Source organism: Boleophthalmus pectinirostris, unplaced genomic scaffold (genome assembly GCF_026225935.1).
Source record: "Boleophthalmus pectinirostris isolate CB_2022bp ecotype Guang Dong unplaced genomic scaffold, ASM2622593v1 HiC_scaffold_13, whole genome shotgun sequence".
Taxonomy (NCBI): domain Eukaryota; kingdom Metazoa; phylum Chordata; class Actinopteri; order Gobiiformes; family Gobiidae; genus Boleophthalmus; species Boleophthalmus pectinirostris.
This window is the reverse complement of record NW_026571036.1, coordinates 20,246,909-20,268,194: the sequence shown is the minus strand read 5'-3', so window position 1 is coordinate 20,268,194 and position 21,286 is coordinate 20,246,909. Positions and strand designations below refer to the sequence as shown.

The window sequence follows — 21,286 nt, the reverse complement described above, 5'->3', positions numbered from 1 at the left end:
GACTTCAGCCAATGTACTGTCCTCTGCCACTGCTTTTCAAATGACCCACTGTAGACTGACTCTTCAGCTCTTCTATCTCCTAAGGAATTATGGATGTAGTACCATGACTGACCAGCAGAGGATGTAAAATAACACTGCAGGTAGGATAACCTCAATATTCCCTCTATTATCCAGGTATCTTCTAGAAAATAAGGGATTTTTTTATCTACTTGCTTTTCTGTCTGACATAAAATTGTTGATGTAACTAAAATATATGTTTTTTCCTCATTTCAAAATAAATAGTAAATAAAATATGCAAAATCTACAGTCAAAATAGTCTACAATGCATACAGTTTAAACACAGTTCACAATTTATCTCAGATTTCAAAACAATCACTGAAAGTAAATAAAAATAATAAAATGAGAACACAGAAGTGTTTTTTGATAAGTCCAGATTTGCAGTGCATGCGGTCACATTTGACTGTCCGAAAGTCAACAGGTGAGAATGGTTGCAGAGAAAGAACAAGAGTTGAATGAATGATACTTAGCTCCTGGAAAGTTTGAGACTGGGTGGGCCTTGGCAGGTGAAGTTACACACACTGAACACAGTCCACATTTAACAACACAGTCCTCATCTGGGGAATGCGCAAAACCAACATATACAGTATGCACTGTTCAAGTCAGCTGATATGTGGAAGTGGAGAATGGATCTAAATACACATTTATCTGTTTTTGTTAAATTTTCCAGAGTATATTAAGTAAAGGTTAACACTGAGTTACACACACCCACACACACGTAAACTGAATTTTGTTTTCTGTTTCTAGGGTTCACATTCACAGTTGTGCTACAACATTAGATAGGAAAAGGAGGGCTTTTTAACCAAGCCAAAGAGTGAAGTTAGTATAGATGATGGCTGATTGGCTGAAGGGACAAAGGGGAGGCAGTGGGGAGTGCAGACATCCATATCCACAAAGCTCCATACACATTGACAAACCTGCAGGCAAATAGCACACAAACATGAATATTAAACCTTATAGATTTATAGGGCAAAAACCTTAAAGGCAACAGTAAACTTACTACACAGTGACAACCACCTTTTGAGATTGCCTGTCCCGCTGCCTACATGAAGTCCTTAATGTTGAGGTCATCCAGGGCATTTCTTGGAGGAGGGGGCTTTCTCGGACTCTGCGCAGCTCCAGACATCTACAAGCAAGAATGTTCAGGTCACACTTCTGCATTTGTGAATGAATATAAATAAATATGAGTAATGTACCGGTGCTCCAGGTGCAGGGGCTGCTCCGCCTGCTGGGAAGCCCGGCCTAACCATCGGCATCATGGGAGCTCCTGGTGCACCACCCTTAAACATAAACACAGTTAGTATGGGAATTAAAAAAAATGTTTGACAGCCACTAAAGGGGACGTTGTCCTTAAGAGTCCATTAATGTCCTTGTTTTGGGGTCATTATTGGACTGGACGGGCTGATGATCTTACCATACTGAAGCAGGGCTGAGTCCCCATAAAACAAGGGATACCCATAGGAGCACTCTAAGGGTATGGAGGGGGCATGGGGAGAGGAGGAGTTGTGATGTTACTAAGCTACATTTAACACACAAAACACAAGACAGACAAAACACTCAAAAGATACAATGGACAAGACATGACCAAACCAACAGACACAGCAAACGCCTTTAAAGTATTCACACTAATTTTACACAAATTTCTAACATGCACTATGGAGTTTATAACAGCAGAGGGCAGTCTTGCAAGGAACAAGTAGCAGATCAGAGGTGATTTTAAATAGTGTAGCTTTGTGTAAAACACAAATATACATATATTTTTTTAATAAATAATGCACAAAAAGCCAGCAATAGAATAACTTGTGTTGGCTTTTTTAATGTGAGAGTTAAAGAAGGAAGTAAAACTGAAGAAGCTGTATCCAAGCAACAGTTTAACATTTGGCACTACTTCTGACACTTCATCATTCTCCAGAATTTCACAGAATAGTTTGGGTTGAACAAAACTATCTGTAACTGCTTTTGTCTGTATTGTCTTTTTAACCCAAACATAGTTAAGTGTCCTGATGTGGAACCTGGAGAGCCAGATGAAGTCTGTCTGTTGCTTCCATGCGCCTACACTCCATGCTATAAAACACAGACAAACATTTACCATGGGGGCACCCCAACTGGGGGGAGCTACCTGAGGGGCTGTTCCCATTGTGAGATCTGCAACACACAAAAGAGTCGGCATAAGCAATTGCTTTATTTTAAAATGGAGAAAACAACATAAATAACTATCATGGCCACCGACATTTTGGGACATCTGTATTTTAATATTGTGGTACATTTTGATATAACAATCAAAGTGTTTGCATGTTTAGGCCAATGTTGCATCCCAAAATATTGGTCTCTTGCCTCATATTAACATCAATATCATGTTTGCATGCAATAGTCAATGATATCTAATGACTACTTACTACTCGCCATGTTAGCCATGGAGGTGTCAACATCGCCTGCCTGAGGGTTCACAGTGGGCTTCATCACATCTCCTAATCCATCAAACACTACAGAGGGCACAGGCGCGGGCACAGGGAAGCACAAGGACGGGTTAAGCATTCCCCAAAGCAAGCAACCATCACGTGCATCAAAACTCACACTCATCGTACAACGGGGATTACCATGGTAACCAACTCAGGTTTCCATGACAACAAAGAGAGGGAAAAAAACTACACCAGAAACTATGCTAGATGACGGCTGGCTAATGTAATCTAAAGCAGGATCTAGCTCACTAAAAATGTGAAATGATACTAGGATATATATTTGTGGTTTCATTGTATATTAGGTAGAACTTACATAATTGTCTTAAAAGCACTGTTGTATCCAAAAAATTATTAATATGTGCTTCAATGTCTGATTAATTGCGTTGCAAATTAAAAGGTTTTTGCAAGAGCTAAGCATCTGTAGAAAGGACAGTGCAGCAGAGCTTGCACTGCTGCAATGCAGTGCACTGTGGGAAATTAGCGTGTTAAGAAAGAGAGCAAGAAAACTCACCCAATCATATGGCAGGAAGCAAGCAAAGAAGCCAGCCCAAGAGCCAGATGGAGAGAAGCAGCGAAGGAGAGGAAGAGTCAAAAGCGCAGATGCCAGAGAAAGAGAAAAAGAATAAAGCAAAGACAACCATATGTAAATGATAGAGAAAAGACAGAGCAGGTTAGAGCCTCACAGCGGCACTATTCTACACACCACTGGACACACAGCTTCAAGGACAATGAGAAGAGATGAAATGACCAGCAAGCAAGAAGTAGTAGTTAGCAAGTTGTAGTTAACAAGGGCATTTTTAGACATAACAAAAGTAGAGATCATGCACGTGTATGAGTATACAAGATAAAGACAGAATTATTTACAGATTACAGACTCATTAACACAACACCAAATTAATTTTAAAAGAGAAATTTGCAAAAATCACAATAACAAACAAAAAAATGTTCATCAAATTTGCAGCAATAATTGAATTTATCCATTCTCACATATTAAGTTAATTAAGCACAATATTGGAAATTGTACCAGAAACAAATCCATCTGTTAATCAAATGTACTAAACCAGACTAGTGTTGCAATACAATAGTACAATTTCCACTTGATTTCAATACAAACAAAAATCACATTTTTAACAAACATAATGATTACAGTGAACTCCTGGCGTCTTTACCATCCATTATCACTAGATAGAATTACAAAAGTTTCTTAAATTTTATCAAGTGGTCATGAGTAGCCAGCTAGTTTTTAACCCAGTTTTAGTATCAATTATCTGCATCCAGACTTCACATCTCCTCCATGCATGTGTTAAACTGTCAAACATACAGTCGGTTTAGTGAAATGCTCACACCTCATGCCTTTAGTGCACAAGTGTGGAGTGTATGGACGTTACCTGACATGAGTTCAGCTCCAGGTGCAGCAGCAGCAGGGGCAGGGGCAGCAGCTGGGGCATCTCCAGTGGACTCTGTCAGGTCAGGAGCAAAAGGAAATCCCATCGCAGCATTAGGGTAAAGAAGGGGTACAGTCAACCTTCAGGTGCACACAGCTAATGCTGAAAAAGTGTTCCAAAATTAGATGGAAATTAAAAACACTTTTATACAACACAAATGCATACTGGTTCTCTTTAGTCTGACAACAAAAATTTTGAGAACAAAATGCAACATAGTGTCCCAAAGTTAGTAACCTCTATTTAATGCAGTATTAGTTAAAAGTAACCAAGTGCTTTAATCACAAGCATAGTTTCATTATGAACATGCTCTTCAGTCAATGCAAAAGTAAACTCACTTAATTACATTCAACAGCAGAGTGTTGTTCCGAAATATATGTGAAACAATATTAGTATTTCTAAAACAGCATTCTTTTTGTCTTTGTAAGTCCTGTCTGCTACTGACAACTTGACCAGGCCACCCTTTTAAACATGTTTAACATGTTAAGCAGTACATTTTGTTAGAAAAGAAAGCATAATTTAATTTAAAGGTGCATTGTGTTACTTTTCCGGTGGAGAGCCGGTCAAACACTTTTCTTCATGGATATGTTACTGCATTGTCTAGAATGTTTCATAGTATGGTATTAAGCCTTTCTATCTTCATGGAGACCAAATCAGACCACGATTCAGGTCAGATCCGTGGAGCAGCAACACCGCTCCCAGTCAGAATGTATGTTTTTCTAGGTATTTTTTAGCTGTGAGAGATAAATGTAAGAAGGAGCTGTTTAATGTCATACTGTGGGGCATTCCAGGCAGAGCAATGACATATCCATAGAAACAAGCAGGTGACAGTCCCCAAACCAAAAAGTTACATTGTGCACCTGTAAGTGCTCAGACATCACCTAACAAATATAAAAGTATTTATGCATTTTCTCTGCGTTTTCCATCTATAATAGAGTCACTTCAAGGGTATTACAGTACATTACCCACCACCAAACAGGTTCATGATGTCTCCAGTGTCTAATTTTGCTGGTGGTGCTGAGGAGAGGAGGGGGGCGGGGGAGCTGAACACGTCCGCTATATGGAGGGGCAGGTGGAGATGATGTTTAGATACCATAACATATAACTACCTTTACAAGTCACTCTAAAACAACCAGTGCAAACCAAACCATGCAGAGATGATTGTGAAAACTGTTCAAGCTGTAGAGAGCCTCACACTTTGTTCTTCCAAGCAAAAACAGGCACAGCAAGCCATATCTGAGACTAACACTGCACAATTCAGAATCTGGGTGAGGTTATACCTGCTGTAAACAAGTCAACATTGGATGTTGGCGAAGTTTGGGCAAAGCTTGTGTCTGGCATAGAGTTAAAGAGATCTACAAAGACATGCATACCCAGTTAAATATAACGGTCACTGCATCCTAAAAAATATTAAGCAGCAGAAACGGCAGCCATTTTGGTTTGAGGAAACTATACAAATTGTCAGAGGTGGAAATCTGCCAAACATTATGTATTATGCTTAAAGGTGCACTGTGTAACTTTATTGGAGAAGGTCCGCAACCTGTTTGTCTCCATGGAAATGTTAATGCTTTTGTTTAAATTGTTCACACTATGGTATTAAACTAATCTGTCTTGCGTTTATTATTATTATTTATATTCAAAAATATCTTAAAACACATCTCCATGGAGATTCTTAAGTTTATGGCCATACTGTGGAACATTCCAGCCACACCTTCATGGAGACAAGCAGGTGATGGACTCTCTACCAAACAAGTTACACAGTGCACCTTTAAGAAAATGATTATTAAAGTTTAAAGAAATTCTCAAATAATGTATTACCCTTATTGTTTCAAATAAGCATGTACATGATTAACTATATACATAAGTGCAGGGTACTGCTTAACAACTGCTTCTACTATACTGTTTCTACTTTGCCTGGAATGTTTTGTAATTTGGCATTAAACATGCATTTACTGAAGTACATTTTTAACTATATAAGTGAATTTATGTTCCACCTCTGCTAATTCAACAGATGCAAAGATGCCAGGCAAGATGACAAGCTGATACATAAACCAATCAGATCCATGTTTGGTTTACCACTGAACAGGTTGGTGGAGTGGTTAGCGTTGGGGGCGGAGATGGTGGCGGTGGTTGTGATGGTTGTGGAGGCAGAGCTGAAGAGTGGTGAGGGGGAGGGGCTAGGTTGTGAGGTAAAACACGCGTCCAAAGAGCTAGCAGCAGTTGTATCAGAGTCCATCATGGAGAAAAGGTCTAGACCAGTGGACACAGTGTTGGTGCTACCTTCTGATGGAGCAAATGGGTCTTGGATGAGGAAATGAACAAATGGTAAATAAATAAAGTTTAAAATTAAAATAATGTTTGATGAGACAGGAAGGTTTTGAATTAACAGGAATGAGGGAGGACAGGATAAGAAAATGAGTACTGAAATTATTATTAGGCAAAATAAGGGCAATGTCTGCATATTTGGGAATCATCTACCAAAGCATCCAACGCAGAGAAGCAATTAAGATGCATAATTTGTCAACATAATTTTTAAAAAATTGTATACAAAAGCCAAGCAATCTGGAGTATCTTCAGTCAGCAATATCTGCCCACATTATGCCTTCTGAAGTTGACCCAGGTCCATCTTCATCCAAACTGACAGTCCAGCCATGGCAGCTCAACATGCACAAACTAAGCAGCTCAAAGAATCTATGAGCAATTTTCTTCACATTCACATTACAAAAAATTAAAAAATGTACTACTTTATGTACCAAAAGGTGTTTCTCTTCATCAGAACAAAAATGGTCCAAAAACGCAGCCCTGAGGTCAGCCCTTTATTAAATCACTATTTGTGCAGTATAGTATTAGTAGTGCTATGAAATGATGCAAGAAATTACAGATAATAAAATATTTTAGCTGTTGTTAAATGGTTATGAATTTATGTGTAGTTTGAATTTTAATACATGGCTTCACCATACAAGCAGAATACTATTATCAATGTCAATAATCGATAATCATGATTTTGCAATAAAATAAAAATATTTAATATTTTATTTTTAATAAAATATAAATATTTATAATATTTTCAATAAAATCATAATATCTGAATAATTGTGACAACTTTAAAAGCATAATTAAGTAATTTCAAATCCTTCAAATGTAAATATATATATTTTTTGATAATCTGGCTGTTTATGTCACCTTACCATTGAAATTGCTGAATGATTATCTAGAATATGATGTTTCTTCTCACAATAATTGTAACACTAAAATTTGATATTTCTTCTTATTTTGTATAACTTTGGCACGTTATATGAGAGAGAGTCACCCACCAGCACCAGCGGCAGCACCAGGGGCAGATGTGGCAGCAACTCCGCCTTCAGCTGCATTAGCAGATGCCTCAGGGGCAGGAGCGGGTGTGGCAAAAGTGTCTGATGTTCACACAGAGTCATACAAGAAATAGAAACATAGTCATGAAAGAGGGAGAGCGAGACAGATATTAGGTCCAAAACAGACATCAATCAAACCAGTGCAAATCAAGCTGCAGCCTTATTGTGCAACATTCATGATTGACAGGTGAATGAACGAATGGGAGTACAGACAGGAGGCACTACATTATAGGCAGGTCTACTGCACACTACTAGCATAAAGATTACACCTAAAAGCAGTGACTAGAGGTGGTACAGCTATCCTTTTATAGCTGTAGCCAGAAGACATAGGGTTTGATAGATTTGCTTTTATTAAGAAAAGCATATGGACCTATCAAACAAGATCCATGTGGAAAAATGAACAGAGCAGATTTTTGTGCAAGCCAAGAGAAAGTGTGAGTGCAGTTAGAACAATATAGCACTTTAGAAGTGGTTGAAACTGTGTCCTGCAAATCATGGGCTAAAATGATTTATGAAAGTGCATCACAAGGTATCCTCTGATGATGCATCTTTTCTTGCAGTACACAGAAAAGCTTGACTCTATGTAAATTTATGTTTATTTTCACCAATCAGGCAAAACATTTTGACCACTTGTTTCTTTAATGCTTTGTCATGAAAACTTGCATATTATGGACCTATTCAAACTACTACTACTACTACAACAAAGTCAGATAGGATGATGCATATAAAAGAGAATGCTAGTCTGGGTGCCTCTAAAGATTGTTTTATGCTCTCTAAAAGATCTACATGAGAAGGAATAAAATGTGGTATATATTTTTACATAGTACAATATATTGTTATACAAATACAACACACACTAGATAGGGCTACACCATTTTGAAAAAATGAAAAAAATAAAATAAAAATGTGTACTGTGATTGCAATTACATTAGTGATATATGTTTAAAAAGTACAATTCTGTAGTACATTGGTAACTAACCCCAGGAGCATTAACACTTGAGAGAAGACTAAAATGTTGATTGATAAAACTATATATATATATATATATATATATATATATATATATATATATATATATATATATATATATATATATATGCAACACTGCAACATAATGCAACACTGATAGCATTCACTCCTAACATGCATCATCATCATTTTTGTTAAATTTCTAAAGTACATCAAAAGTGGGGGAAAAAAATCCCTTTATCCTACCCATCAACAACTGAACAGACAAAATATCCCCCTGTGAGTGGTCAATGTTACACCTGATCAGTCTCAACTTTGAGCATGCATTTATCTGTGTTGTCATACTGTGTGTTGAGCTTTCCAGAGCCTCTCATAGGCTACTCTCTGGAAGCCCACTGACCTCCCAACAGATCCATATTGGTGGCGCCTGGGGAGGTGGCGGCTGCTGTGCTAGTGGGAGGAGCTAGAGGCGTGGCTTCTGCAGCTGCTGGTGTGGGCGTGGCTGCTGCCGGGGAGGGGGCGGGCTCTGCTGCGAGGGCAGGTTCAGCTAGCAACGAATCACCCATTTCTGTAGGTGTCAGGGTATCCAACCAACCAACAAAAGAATCGCCCCCCAAAAGGCCAACCAAAATAATCCAAGGGAAAAATCGCAGAAACCAAAGTCAAATTAATAAAATTCCAAATGAAAATTTTAATGATCCAGTATAAACAAAATTAAAATAGCCCCCGTTGGTAACCAAAAACAGACAATGAAGAATGCGGAGGGAAGGGAGAGAAGGCAGAGAGAAACAGACACTAAGAGAACAGCTTTTGAGGACGCAAACAGGGAGTAACCAAGCCACATCATCTATCTGAACATTTAAACATTGGAGTAAATATTTAAAAAATCTATCTATATATCTGTCTATTTATCATGTTATAATATTAGTAACTGGGTCAATCTTACCAGATCCAAGGAGGTCTGAGGACATAAAAAAGAGCAAATTAGTATACAAAAATCAAGTGAAGTGAATCAATTCTTAGATCACCACTGTCAAATTTTGTGTATCACCTTCTTACAGTCATGCATTGTTTATTCAATTTAAGAAGCAAGTGTGGTGCAACATAAATGATTTACTAGATTGTGTTACGGTAAAATTGATTTCATACCTCCCCATGACGTAGGTGCAGCTGATGGTTCTGAAGGGCCCGTGGAAGACAGAGGATCCAGGTCCAACAAAGATCTACAGGAAAGGAGGACCAATTAATTGCACTGGTATTAAACTATTATAGTCACAGTGCAGTATACAGAACTACTACATGTAGGGCTGACAAAAATAATAATCTTCAAATTCTTTTATTCAGTTTTTGTCTAATTAAAAACAAATTAATATTGACATTCGTCAATATTAATTTCCTGAACTTAAACAATACATACATTTTTGAAACATTGCCATTAAATACAAAAATATTTCTTTCTACAAAATCTGATTGAGCTCTGCAAGAGTACATGTTTAGCTGGACTGGGCAGATTAATTGTGAATCCTCACTGTTTTTGTTCTTTATTTTTTTAATTATTTGTTGTATTGATTTGTTATAGTTATAAACAAAATCATAAACATTTAAATTACAAAAAATAAAATAAAAAAAATTTATGATTGCACAGTCTTAACTATAATACAATCACATTTATTAGTACATACTCCTCGGCTGGTTCTGGAGCAGCAGGAGCAGCGGCGGCGGCAGCACCATCCCCAGGAGGAGGCTGCAGAGTGGGGACAGCATTTGAGGATTTGGCTGGAGTAGAGGTGGGGGACACATTGTTTGTGGGGGAACCCTGGAGTGCACAGTAACACAGATTATCAACAAAAACTATCAATAACAGTATGGTCCATAAAAGGAGGATGAATAGAAAAAGCCTACCTTTGTTGGTGACCTAAATGAGAGAAACAATAGAAAATGTTAGATGATGGAAATTAGAACTCTTATTGATACTTTGCAGCAGATGCCATCAACATTCCCTGAGGGGTTAAGCTAACATAAAGCACCACTCTGTTAGAAGCTCTGTTACTCAAGTTAGACTTTAATTTGATCTTTATTTTAACACAGTCTGACCAAAAAGAGCTGATTTTCTTTTTTGGAACTACGACAGGTGAGAGGATATGTACTGTTAAACAACTCTTTCACACATTAAATTACAGCTAGCTAGCTAGCTATCATTAGCCATCAGTTTCCCTGTGGGGGTCAGTCTTATCTTCAGAAGACCCTCAGGGGGTTAATAATTGTCTGATTTTCAGGCAACAACTTGCAAAATGTTCAGTAATTCAAGCTCTACAACCTTCATTTCAATTTTATTTTAAATCTTTTTCTTTTAATATACCATTGGTGGGTTTGTAAACCAACAAATTAAGTAATGCTGGCCTTAGCTTATGCTGTTATGCATGATTATGTGTTTTCCTGTCAATATCTCTAAAAATGTTGATGTTGCAGCCATTTTTAATTGGTATATATCCAAAAGTTTACTAATTCTTTCCTGATATCCAGGGATTATTCCCTGTTGCTTTCATCAAATATACATTCAATTGTTCAAGAGATATGTTGCTGACAAACCAATAGAAGAGGTAATGATTTTCTGACTAGTGGGCCTTCTCACTACAGGGCCTTCTGACTAGTGGGCTTCCTGACTAGTGGGCTTTCTGATGATAAGGGTGTAACCTCTCTGTGAGGCACTCGTACCACAAACAAGCATTTATGGTCCTGTATTGATCACAGGCTCCTGAAAATGTGTTGCTTAAATCCATTTTAGTATTTTTTCTTGAGTTTTCAGACGACCTTAAATGTTTTTGTCTGCGTTTGCTAATCTGTGCATTGTGTCAGCTGAACATTCCACCAATAGAAATACATGACTGAAAACCCCCGGTGTGATATCACTGCTGAGTATCAATAAGATTTGTGTACAATGTTTAGGGCATTGTCAACATACAAACAACACAATCTCTCCAACATGATCATATGAAGAGTCCATTTCGAAAGTATTTTTTTAATTGAAGCATTTATCTCTTATCACATCCATTAAAGCTGCAGTAGACATTTTTCTTCTAATAAGCAACATTTTGCTTTATCATATCTACAATACAGTCACACGACATACAAAATACCAGCTACTCTAATTACCCCAACTATATAGTTAATCATATGTGTCCAAAAACTGTCTACCACATCTTTAATGGTCATTTAATTGAGTACATTTTGTAATTAAACTCTTCATATCTTGAATCACATTGCATGGTATGAAGTGAAAATGTATTGTGTTACTGTGAACCAATACACAAACAGACTATTGGCTCTCATGTACAGTATGGTGCATAACAGATAAACATTCACATGGAGGTCCAGTGCTTGGCCAGAGTACTGCATGTGAATAAGTACTTCAGGGGAGAAGAAAGGGAGTGATAGTACTAATATTATGTATGTATCTACAGTACATTGTTTAGAAAGTTAGTGGTTAACGCCAAAGAAAACATGTGTTGCTCACCCTTCACTGGTGATTCCAAACGAACATAAAAGGGATAAAAGAGAGGTAGGGTTAAGGAAAGATGTTTACGCAAAACTAGGACAATTCTAGATCCCAGGTTCAGTATAGTTGGCAGCTGTCTTTTGCCTTTTTTGGTCAGATAAAATTGATTAGAAAAATTGATTAGATAATTTCCTATTCTTACCCCTTCTTTCCTCCCTTTGTATCTTCCAGCCCGTTCATGTGGGTTTCCAGTGACTCCAGGATACTGCTGGGAGCCTAACAGCAAATCAAGAGACAGACAATCAATAAAGCACACTGTGGTGCTTGTTAGGCTTGCTTTAAAAGACTGCATATACATTTAATTACAAGGCATTAAAAGTTGGAGAATTAACACAATGGCACAGGCTTCAAGTAACACCAATTTGTGTTTTGTGAAGTTATTATAGACACTGCATCCTGCAAACAGGCACTCGGCAACGGCACGCTCTGTTTCTATGGTTACCGGTTCCTCAAGAGGTTTGAAAGGACAGTCTTCGTCGTCTGAGTCTGCTAGATCCACCACTACACCCGGGTGGAGGCACTGAGTGGGATTTCATGGTAAAATAAGAGAAAATGTTGTATCTGGACTTGTATGCAATGTGAATGAGGCTTTTTGTGGGGATGCATAAAACAAAAACATGGGATTGTTTTGCAATTACTTACATAGTTAATATCAGGGATGTCATTTTTGTCAACTCCCACTGTCTGTGAAAATAATAAAAGATACATTATTTCCACACTGTAGTATCAGCATGATTTGGAAAACAGCAACAGTATTATGAGTATTACCTCAGCCAGCTTCATAAATTCACCGATCTTTGTCACTCTGGTCAAAAACCTCTTGTAAATCTCCAAGCCCTCCTTACACTCACTCTTCTTCATTTTGAAGTATTTCTCTGTGGGGAAATAACATTAAAACATTTTCACATGGTTCTTAACTTTTAATCACAACTTCTTGGACTTATAAGAAACATGTCTCTACTTTCAGATTTAGTTAGCATAATTTGAACTTGTGTATATATAATTTCTAGCCCTGTATTTGATTTCTATAAACACATACACAACCACAGCTTCTATAAAAGTTGTTTGCATAACGATGAAATGCACAAAATGTCTAGACATACTATGACTTTTACAAAAACAATATTTACAATACAACTGACCTAATAGGTTGATGATGCCATCGTTGTAAGATGCAAACAGTTTAACCAAATCCTTGAAGAGAAGCATAAAGCAAGCATTGATGATTCCATTGTTCAGTTCCTTTGGATGTACCTAAAAATAAACAAAAAAATTAGTTACTGACAATATGATGAAGTTAAATTTGCACTACATAACTTTTTGGTTCGGGGTCTGTCACCTGCTTGTTTCTTTGGAAATGTTATTGCTCTCTCTGAAATGTTCCACAGTATGACATTAAACAATCCATGACATTAAACAGTCCCACCTTACATTTATTAAAGTACAGGTGTTTTTTATAGCTCAAAAATACATAGAAAAACAGACTTTCTGATTGTGAGCGGGGTGGCCTCTCTACAAATCTGACCTGTAACTTGGTCTGGTTTTGTCTTCATGAAGATAGAAATGTTTAATACTATACTGTGGAATTCCAGATAAAGAAATAATATCTCCATGGTGATGGACCCTTCACTAGCAAAGTTACACAATGCACCTTTAACAATGCAATTCAAAATAATTTTCTGTAAAAATCAAAGCTCACATCGAATTCAAGCAGCGTGTCAATCTGTGTTTGCAGGACGGGCATGGCTTTCAACAGCTTCTCAGTGGTCATGGTCCTCATCACGCCCTCAGCACTGAAAACAACATATAGTTTTAATTCCACCTTAAAATCAAATTATAGCTAAGAGACAATAAGTAGCTTTAATTATATAACCAACCCTTTTTTGACTCTAGTGAAGTCAAAAGCCATCTGACGGTAGGCAAAGGCTTTCTCATTCAGGTACCTCCCATATCGTCTGATGAAAGTTGACATGTCATAACCTAAACACAGTCAAATTTACATTATTGCACTGTCAGAAGTTACATAAACAGATGATATTTTATTAGTGTGCAGTATTGTTACCATGAGAGCCAGTTTTGTCAATGAAATTACTGAGGTTGAACAAGGCGGTCCTGGAAGCCAAGTACTGAATGAATCTCTGAAGAGGATAGACAAGTATTACACAATGAGTCATTCAATAAAATACATGACCCAGAAAACCTTTTTAGAATAGAAACAGTAATGAGTGGTTTCAAATGTAGTGTGATTGGTAGCTAAGCAGTTGCACTCAAAGCATAACATTTTTTAACACCAGCGATATTACAATCAGTAACATAGCTTGTAGTTATTGATGCAATTTATTTAATGGAGCCTTTCAGGACTGTTAAGGTCACCTTACAAGTCAAAAAATATAAAACCACAAAGATACGAAGTAAAAGCAATAAAAGATACAGAGGACACAGGAGGTGGCTGGATCCAGATAGTTAATTTCAGGTCTCATAAGCTCATAAGGTCTGTAGAGGTGGCTTTTTAATTGGGTTTATTGGAAAAAAAACAACAAAAACTCAGCAACTGGAAAACACTCACAATAATTTAGACTATTACAACTACTTCATACTGCAATTTAATGTAACGATAATACCTATTGCATCTTCTACTCCCACATCACTATCATCTTCTTTCATCACATTCATATATACTTTATTGGAGTGTTTATCAATCAAGACAATAAAGTAATACTCATTCTTAAATCTCCCTCTGTTTAGACCTTGAATAGTCCTGTTAAGACTTTATTTAGTCCTGATTTTGTCCTGGTTAATTCTGGATTCAGCCCCAGTTGAGGTTTGATCTGGCTGTGTGCAAATTCACTATTCCTCCTTGGTTAGGGTGACCAGATTTTCAAAATTAAAAACTGGGACACATCCAGGTTGGGATGGTTGGTATAAAGAAAACAGTGAAAGCGTGCATTACAAGGGCCAATTTATGGTCTTTTTCAAACATGGGTTTAAGCCTATGTACTTTAGCTAAACAAATGACAATATATAGCTCCCTTTTCTGTTGGTCGAAAATAGGCACACCTCGGACATGTCTTGTATAAAACTGGGACAAATCAATCGTCACCCTATCCCTTGTAAATGTCCAAACAATAAACCATGTAGGCTACATATGAAAAATTATTCCTACTCCTTTTAAATCTAAGTATACAGTATAATTAAAAGCCATGAGCTGTAACAAATAAATGACAGAGTGAAATTACAAAAATTACGTGTAAAATCTCCCCACTATTGCAAACTATACTGAATGATAAGACGATATTGTAATTATTGTGCCTCGCCTGACTGTTACGTGTAAAACTATTTTGCCTGTGGGCTGCCTTACCTCGTTGCCGTGAATGCACAGGTGATGGGTGGTGACTAGAGCCTTGAGACCACCACCCAGCTGGCGTTAGTGGACCTCTCGAAGAGCGTGTCAGCCATCTGAGGAATGTTCACGTTGGTGGTGTTTGTGGCGGACACCAGGTCTGCAACACACACAAACACACAGAAGCATTTTTTACACTTTTGTTCTGTTAGTTAGTGTTGGAGAATAAATGAGCTGATCATGAATATTTCCTCATTTCATGGGCCTGTTAGCTAGACACTTTATTGAAACAGGGACAATTTGCATTGACCTTGAAAACAACCGTTCAGAAAAAATGTAATGCTATATGGTCACATTTTTACACTAGTGTACGCATAAACTGGAGGCGAGAATGGTTAAGTGTCTTGCCAGAGGATACAACAATAGCAGTCCTCTGTGGGAACTGGAATCGCACCACAAACCTGTGGGTCAGTGCATCTGACCACTCAACCAATGATGTTTATGTCAAGAGCAGGATAAGAACCACTAAACATTCGATTACTGGATAAACACTACATTACAACAAACACCATAAAAGTGCTGTACTAAGTACTGTATCAATATGCATTCCTCAACAATATCCATCCAACCGTATCCATCCAATAATACTAACACTTTCAAGGTCACACCATTACACTTAACCACAAACTTTCTGACTTCTGAGTCCTTATTTGTCTCTGTGACGCAGAAGTCAATTTAACCCTTATGTTACTTAATCCTCTTCAATATCCATGTACCACAGTAGGTTAAAGGTGTTATATTAAACAAAATTTAATCTTGTGCACTTTAAGCCATGTTATAATGCTGTTACTTCCTTAAAAACATACCTGGACCTATCTACATCTTCAAAGCTCACAATGTGACATCATGAAGTGATAGTTTTCAAGTCAATAGCTACCGGTACTTTTTTATCTTCAGTAGTTCAGTAGTTCAGTAGTTCAGAAGAGATTGGCAATTCCAGGGCCGAAATCATCAAAATGATTCTAGTGAAGATGTATAGAGTTTAAAACACAGTGGAGCACTTCCTGTTTTACCATGTGACATCACAAGGTGCAAAAGAGTGTTTTCCATTTGAGAGAAGAGCTCACCCTAAATAAGCAGGATTTGTGTGTTAAACAAAACACAACTCCGGGTATGTTTGTAATGAGGAAACAACATTATAGTATAGAAAACAGCATATGTTGATGTTAATATCACCCAGTCCTGTGTCATGACATCAAGAGTCTCCTGCTTATCTCCTGCTAGACTTATTTCCACAACAGTTAGTACTAGTATAAAGTCATGACTGTGGTTCATTTGCAAATGTTGATGCTAGTGCAGAACAGGCTGTGATTAAAGTTTGATTAGGCAGGACGACCTAATGTTCAGAGCAGTGATCTCCAGACACATCAGAGAATATTAAGACAGAGGAGGACCTGCTGCTCATGCAAAGTGGTTTCACAGCACACACACACAACACAACTGCTGACAGTAATAAAGTCAAAAACGCTTTGTCATCTTCAAATCTGTACATCAGATTATTATGGCATCAGTGAAAGAGGGTAATGCTCAGGTGAAGAGGCTGATAGCTTTTCTCCTCTAATGGAAAAGCAACACTTAGAAATGCCAAAAATAAAAGACTAATGTTTATATTTTAACATTTGACACATTCAAATCCAAATCCACTTCATGTATAAACAGAGCAGTTTATACACGAGAGTATATATTATACACGACACTTTCCAAAATGCAGCACAGAGATCATAAAAATAAAACAACAAAAGTATAAGTGCTAAAAATGTGATCATACTAATCCTAAAACAATAAAAACCAGTATAAAATCTAATAAAATCAAAACTATGAAACCATAAAATAGCAATAAATAAATAAAATATATAAAAGACACACCACAGGAAATCACAACTCACACAGTGTTACAAGTCATTAATAATTACTAGGGGAAAAGTGCCAGATTCAAATACAGATAACAACAAGTAGCCTTTTTTACAAAGTGTTTTAATCATTTTAACATGCATTCATTGACATGTACACAAGCTATCATAAAAATCCATCTTTCTTACAATGAGTAGGCTATAGTATCTCCTTTTAGATCAATAATCTGACATCTGAAGGGCCAGTGATTTTGTGTTCGGAGTGGAGATGTGTTATTGGCACATGTTCCTGATAATGGAGGTATAAGAAGGCTATTATATTGAACCAGGCCTTGCACCAAATATAGGCGAGACGGATCTGGAGATAAAAGCACACCACACACATTTCAAGGTGAAGAGAAGGAGACTTTAGTATTGTAAAAAGTGTGAGGAGGCCACAGAGAAGGACAAAGCAGCCTGGACAGGGGCTTGTAAACAGATTATTTGTGACCACAGACATCTTTTAACCCCTCCCCCAAACCAGTCAAACCTACCTCTTCCTATTTACAATGGCTATTTAATACTCAATACTTTTTAATCAGGATCTATTATGAGCTTTTCTGTAAAGTGTAGAAGGGCATGTATGATGGGCATTCTCAAAAATAATATTTAAATTTGATTCAATTTGATTTCATACCATTGCTTCTCATGTATGATCACTGATGAAAAAAGACAGGCCTAACCAAGATCTTATTTTTGTTATCCGAATATATTGAGTCAAAAATACAGAATTATAATAAATGGTATCAGGAAGAGAACAGTTTACTATATATAAGAAATTTGCTAAAAATAATCAAATCGTACAATAATTTCTACTTCTACATCTTTTTAATGCACTGCTAAATGTAGCTTTGTTTCTTAGGTCTTTGTTGCTTTTCTTATTCATCATTTCATCATATTTGAAAACACAGCGGATCACTTGACCGTCAGTTCAAACGTCACACACCAAAACAAATATGATTACATAAAATTTCTGTCTGGCTTCCACAATGTCATGCCAAATCTGTCCTACCATACTCTATGTTAAAGCATCTTCTGTGTAACTTAATCTCACTATAATATAATGCAATACAGTGTAGTTTTTGGTTATTAAATTGCTTTGGTGTTTTTGCCAGAAACCGCCCTGGCCTCTGTGTCTCTGTGCATAGGATTGGCCGAGCTAAATTAAGACTCTTACGGTAATCCACAACACACACTACAGTTCTAAGAATGAGCCCAGGCTCCGTGCTGTGTACTCAAGTCTACCACTGAAACAAAACAACTGTAGTTCAAATTGTGGCTCCATTGTTATTCTCCCATGTAGCTGAATGGCTCTCAATAACACTGAGAAGCAGAGGGCTCAGGTGTTTTAACTTTCTTCACACTGATCACATGACTCCTGCTGTGTCAACCATGTGACCATCTTTCTTCACGTGTGTGACCTCAATAACTATTTAGCATGAAGCTGATGTTGTCTGTATGAGAGCGAAACTAATGGCAAGCGTCTATGATACCACTATATATTGCTCTGTAATACCACTCAATGTTTTAATATCATTTAACATCAGGTTTTTAATTGAGTGTTTATATATATATATATATGTGTGTGTGTGTGTGTGTGTGTGTATATATATATATATATATATATATATATATATTATTTTTTTTTTTATAAAAAGTTGGTCAGTTTCAGCATTAAAGATTCAGACTCAGATTCAGATTTTTTAGTTATGCGTGTACCTCTTTTTCTATCTGTCTATGCCAACAATCCTATGACCATATTCTTAACAATTTAATTTATTTATTTATTTTTAACTACAAATAAACATTTAAACCTACTGCAAAATCTGGAATCATCATAGTAAGCAGCCACACACCAGATGACTATCTTTGACCATGTCTCAGTTCCTATCCCCCCTTGTCATTACAAGTCCATCCCCTTCAATCTGTTTCCATGACAACTACACCTCACTATCTATATGACTAAATGAAATACTCCTCAGGGTTTGACATACAATATCACCAGCTAAATCCATGGTCAAGTGTATAGTGTGCAGTACTAATTACTAATTATGTAGAAAGATCACTCTAAGAAGCCTGTTAAAATAATATGCTTTTGGAGGCTGGGCATTCTCCCTAGCAACAGAGATGCAGAATGTGTCCTACTTACAGGAAGCATATTTAAAAGTGTTGCCCTAGAAATTAGAAACACATTAAAGGTATTTATAGAGTCATTTTGGTGCAAATTTTAGTTCATCTTGTGTTTCCTTCACCCGAATCATCTGCATTGTCAAATCTTGAAAGTAGTAGTAGAAGTAGTAGTAGAGTATTCGTAATGTCTTTGTGGAATAGTTATTATAAGTACAAATAAATAGGGCCTAGTATGCTACAAAACTACAGAACCAGGAAGTTTCATTGTAGCTTTAGCATTGTCACCTTTGGCTGTGTAAATAATGCAAGGTAGTCATTGGCTGATTATTCAATTATTCAAAAGGGAGCGGATCACAAGATATAAGGCCTTGGTCCAAGACACGGGACCAGACTAGCCCTGGCCACTGCAACAAGCACTTCTTCTTATGCACTCTGAGTCAGAACTGAGGCTAGATTACAGCGATTACTAGTGTCAATGATGATTTTTCATATAGTGAAGCCTGCTGTGAATGGTAGAGGTGTCCTTGTTTTGTTTATTATTACTCTTGGAACAGATCTGCCCAAAGCTGACATGAACTGTAGATTCAAGCAAATTGGACCATATTGCTGGAAAGGAGAAATCAACTATTGATTTATCCTTTGTTCTTTTATGAGGATGTTGTAAAATGTATTTGAAAGAATGTCACTTTTTGCTGTTTCATTTTATTTCATGGGCTGCCAGTTTTGAATGGGACTTAGACAAATGGTTACATGCTTCAGTCTTCAATTTGTGGGTCAGTTTTAGCAGAATTAATTCCCAACTTTCCACACAACAGAATGCAGTGGAACCAAATACTATGCGGCTTATTAAAATGTATGTATTGTATGAAATGTATGAATTGTATGTACTGTGTTGGTCTATATGTATTTTATATCAAAAACTTAAGACATTTTGTTATTATTGTATGCAATGACTTCATAAGATATAGCCTACATATTAGAATAAACTATAACAAATATATTTGAAATGTTTGGAAAAATCATTTGCTAAGCTAAAGTAGCCTAAGTTGGCATGATAAAAAATAAGATATTGATTTTATGCAATGTAATGTAGCCTCCTATTTTTAGACCCAAACCCATTAATGTGTCTATTCATTCAAAAGCTATACACAAAGGTATAATGCCATGGTTTAACCCTGTGATACTATCAATCATACTCTGTGAAGGGGTCGTCAGGGGGGTCATCACCATTGCTACATCAATTCATCATGCCATCACACCCATTAAACCAAACACACTCAAGCAATAAGGCTGATAGCATGATGGGCTGTGATGCTGATGTGGTAGTGTGCACACACTGAGAGCCTATTCATTGGCTACATACAGTAAGCGAAAGAATGAACTAGGCTGGGGGGTAGTAGAGGCCTAGTGTTTCTGGGACCTGCACAGACAGACTGCTTGAAAAGATGTAGAGGACCTGTATGCACTTACATTCCAGGTGCTTCTTCTTGGGCGGCGACACCTCATGAGTAGTAGCTTTGCACACAGCCCGGGCCATATCTGATCCAGTTAGCTGGTACTGCGCAGCGGCAATGCGATCCGTGAGCGTTTGCCCCGACATTTTCTCTCTGTCAAGTCGACCACCTCAGGAATAAATTTCAACCGCTACGGCAGGAAAAATACGCAGGCTCCTTCTCTGCGCTCCCGATCGTCTCCACTACAGCAGGCCCTTGACCTCTGTGTAAGCGGAAAGAGAGACAAAATGAACGCTAGTGGCGACGTAAAGGCTATTCTCAAATAAAAATCGAGTGGTTACGTTGATAAACATGTATTAAAACATTTCTAGACTTACAAACAAGGTGAATTCCCCCACAGCTCGTCCCGTTTTAGGGTACGACCGTCCACTCCTTCAGCACCTTGGACAGCTAAAGCCACTCGGTTATGTAACACTCCGCTGGCAATGGAAGCGACTCCCACAGCCCGCAGCCAGGAGAAGAACAAGACAAATACTGCGCTAAAAGCCTCACTGATCAC

At 37.4% G+C, this 21,286-nt stretch overlaps 1 protein-coding gene across 1 annotated transcript; it reads right to left on the bottom strand.

Moving 5' to 3' along the window:
- Positions 1-434: 434 nt before the first annotated feature.
- Positions 435-21,206, bottom strand: LOC110156505 (clathrin coat assembly protein AP180-like). The gene is given in 26 exon segments (XM_055149536.1): positions 435-974; positions 1,075-1,183; positions 1,254-1,337; positions 2,147-2,202; positions 2,454-2,540; positions 3,905-3,976; positions 4,928-5,014; positions 6,035-6,259; positions 7,273-7,371; positions 8,699-8,866; positions 9,245-9,259; positions 9,448-9,521; positions 9,981-10,114; positions 10,201-10,213; positions 11,813-11,818; positions 11,997-12,070; positions 12,497-12,538; positions 12,623-12,729; positions 12,997-13,108; positions 13,554-13,647; positions 13,732-13,834; positions 13,917-13,992; positions 15,213-15,259; positions 15,262-15,354; positions 20,744-20,989; positions 21,105-21,206. Coding segments are annotated over 24 exon segments (2,082 nt in total). The 5' UTR covers positions 20,874-20,989; positions 21,105-21,206; the 3' UTR covers positions 435-974; positions 1,075-1,099.
- Between the last annotated feature and the right edge of the window lie 80 nt (positions 21,207-21,286).